Source organism: Gymnoscopelus braueri (assembly GCF_963280865.1).
Source record: "Gymnoscopelus braueri genome assembly, chromosome: 3".
Lineage (NCBI taxonomy): Eukaryota > Metazoa > Chordata > Actinopteri > Myctophiformes > Myctophidae > Gymnoscopelus > Gymnoscopelus braueri.
In genome coordinates, this window is record NC_137612.1 from 58754275 (window position 1) to 58757701 (window position 3427).

The window sequence follows — 3427 nt, forward strand, 5'->3', positions numbered from 1 at the left end:
ATTGAAAATGGGTGGATTTCCCCTTTAAGTACATTTTGATGCCAATACTTTTGTACTTTTACTCAAATACATTTTGAATTCCGGACTTTTACTTGTAACAAAGTATTTCTATATTGCAGTATTGATACTTTTACTTAAGTAAAACATTTTGAGTACTTTTTCCACCACGTGTGTGTGTGTGTGTGTGTGTGTGTGTGTGTGTGTGTGTGTGTGTGTGTGTGTGTGCGTGCGTGTGTGCGTGTGTGCGTGTGTGTGCGTGTGTGCGTGTGTGTGTGTGTGTGTGTGTCAGGTCAGTGTGTGTCTGTGTGCGTGCAGCAGGTCCAGTATCTCGCTACACACACACTGACAGAAGCCATAGAGAACACAGAGCAGCAGGGTGGAGGGAACCAGGCTGACCAGAACCACACCCATCCACATCCTCTGGATCATCAGCAGGTAGATGCCCAGCGGCAGAGAACTGAAATATACCTGGAAAAAAGTCAAATAAATATACACATAGGCTACTGTAAATTAATAGTTATACTGAAATATACCATCAAATATATATACAAAAAAATGACATTTATGTATTAGATCTTTGCCTACAGTAAGAAAACAGTGTTGCAGGGTTAATGTCTTTGATCATTCTATCTTAATAAAAAATCTATCAGACGACTGCAGTTGGTTCAAACGCTGCGGCTCGAGTCCTTACTAATACGTACGGTAATATCGAGAAAGTGGAGCATATCACTCCAGTTCTCAAATCCTTACACTGGCTTCCTGTGTGTCAAATAATTGATTTCAAAACACTACAGTTGGTCTATAAAGCGTTGAGAATGGTTTAGGGTCAAAATACATTTATGATCTTGTGCAATATTATAAACCACCCAGATCTCTCAGATCATCTGTGAAAGGTCTGCTTTCTGTCCCTAAAACCAAAAATAAATGTGAGGCAGCATTTAGTTTTTATGCACCACATATCTGGAACAAAGTCCCAGAAAACTCTTATTTATTTTAAAACACAACTGAAGACCTTTCTGTTTGCCACTGCCTTTGGTTGAGTTATTTTTTCTTATTCCTTTTTCTTTCTCTTCTGCACTGTAACTGTATTAGTTTTTTAATTTACTTATTTGGTTTTATTGTATCCTGTCATTTTATAATTGTGTTTCCTTTGCTTGATGTTCTGTGTAAAGCACATTGAATTGCCTTGTGGTTGAAATGTGCTATACAAATGAACTTGCCTTGCTTTGCCTTTTAACAATGATGATGGAAAGCAGTAGTACTGACCAGGCAGAGCGCCCCCAGCAGGCAGCGCGGGACACTGCGCTGACACTTGTGGTTGGTCAGGTTGCAGGTGGGCGTGGCCTCCATGTGGGGGCGGTACACTCGCACCATGTTGAGCATGCTCAGTGAGTCTGAGGATGGAGAGGAGGCGGGCAGTTCCATGATGGTGATGACCAGGCAGTCTGAGGACCCCACAGAGGCCCCCGCACTGCTGCTTTCACCTCCTTCTGTACCTATACAGTAAGAACACAGTTACACATACACATAGGCTCTATGCACAGCAGCCATATTGGACAGAAATTGGTCCTCTTCCTTACTCCTTACTTCCTTACTTCCTTCACAGGTGTTACCAACCAATGTAACTCATGAAGGCTTTGTTCCATTCTGGTCAAACAGAGTCAGGGTGCTGATATTGTGCATGTTGTCTCACTGGAAACACTCTGCTACACCAGTGGGTCTCAAAGTGTGGTCCAGGTACCCTCATGGTTCATTGAGGGGGTTCCAAATGGCCCCTTATTCAACTCAAACTCAACTCAAATTTTATTTATAAAGCACATTACAATGACCAAGGCCAACCAAAGTGCTATACAACACATCAAAACAACAATGTTACAATACATACGGTGCAAATATAAAATACAAAATACAAAATGCAAGCGCTGATTAAGAAAAGGATAACAAGATAGTGAGGTAGAAACGATAATTATGGTGTAGTTGTTTAACTAATTTCAAAAGCCATGGAAAAGAAATAGGTCTAGAGATTTAAAAATGTCTATGGACTGAGAGGCTCGTATATTAAACGGAAGGCTGTTCCAGAGCCTCGGGGCGGCCGCAGCGAAGGCTCGGTCGCCTCTAGACCTTTTGTTGGTTGAGAGCTCGATCAGTAGCAACTGATCGGCCGACCTTAGGGGTCTGGGTGGAATATATCCATTAATGAGGTCGTTGAGGAAAGGGGGGGCTAGCCCATTGAATGCTTTAAAAGCAAGCGTTAAAATCTTAAAATCAATTCTAAAACGGACCGGGAGCCAATGGAGAGAGGCCAGGACGGGAGTAATATGGTCCCGCCTCTTTGTACCGGTAAGGAGGCGGGCAGCGGCATTTTGGATGAGCTGCAATCGTTTTAAGAGTGATTTGTCGATGCCGATATAGAGGGAATTGCAGTAATCCAGCCGGGTGGAAATGAAGGCATGGATCACTCTTTCAAGGTCACTGGGAGAGAGGTAAGGCTTGACCTTTGTCAATAGGCGCAGCTGGAAGAAGCTGGCACTTACCACAGAGCTGACCTGTTTATCAAATTTAAAATCAGTGTCGAAGGTGACACCAAGGTTTTTGACGTGGGGGTGAATGTTGGCGCTTAGGGGGCCTAGGGAGCCGGGTGGAGGGACGGAAGAGCCGGAGCCGAAGAATATGACTTCCGTCTTATTTTCATTCAGTTCGAGAAAGTTTTGGTCCATCCAATCTTTAATGTCTGCTAGACAGTCGAGCAGGGGTTGGTGTGAGTTTGAGGAGGTGGTTTCTAGGGGCAGGTATAGCTGGATGTCGTCAGCGAAGCAGTGGAAGGATATGTTGTGTTTCTCTATGATGGATCCTAGGGGTAATAGATAGAGCAGGAAGAGGATAGGGCCCAGGATCGACCCTTGGGGGACACCACAGGTAAGAGGGGCCTTAGTAGAGGTGTAATTACCAAGCCGAATGGAGAAACTCCTATCAGCTAGATATGATTCAAACCATTTGAGGGCGGTGCCTGTGATGCCTACATAATGTTCTAATCGATATAGGAGGATTCTGTGGTCGATTGTATCGAAGGCAGCGGTCAAGTCCTTATGGGTGTGTAACTCTGAGAGTGTACAAATGGAACCAAATGTTATGGTGTTCCTTGAAATTAAAATGTTTGAGAGCCACTGTGCTACACTAAATGGAACAGAGCCTTCATTAGTATCATTGATAACACCCGTGAAGGAAGTAAGGAAGAGGCCCAATTTCTTTCCAATGCTGTGCATATAGCCTATTTTCGGCACCTACACAGAACATAGTCTGAAGACCTCCTTCCGACAACCTAACTTTTCTTCGTAAAGTGAAGCGATATATGACTACAAATTGATGTCCCAGAACTTTCCCACGGAACCTGTGCACCTTGAGATATCCTGACTTGCCGAACTATAGT

The 3427-nt window shown here is 43.7% G+C and overlaps 1 protein-coding gene across 1 annotated transcript in view; it reads right to left on the reverse strand.

The window, feature by feature from the left end:
* Positions 1 to 285: 285 nt before the first annotated feature.
* The window catches only part of LOC308082051 (E3 ubiquitin-protein ligase RNF182), a gene marked incomplete at both ends in the record, with an annotated part of 9584 nt that continues 6442 nt past the window's right edge, over positions 286 to 3427 (reverse strand). Inside the window, 2 exons of the mRNA XM_080423660.1 lie at positions 286 to 468; positions 1267 to 1490. Coding sequence (XP_080279786.1) covers positions 286 to 468; positions 1267 to 1490 — 407 coding nt within the window. The remainder of the gene's footprint in view (positions 469 to 1266; positions 1491 to 3427) is intronic.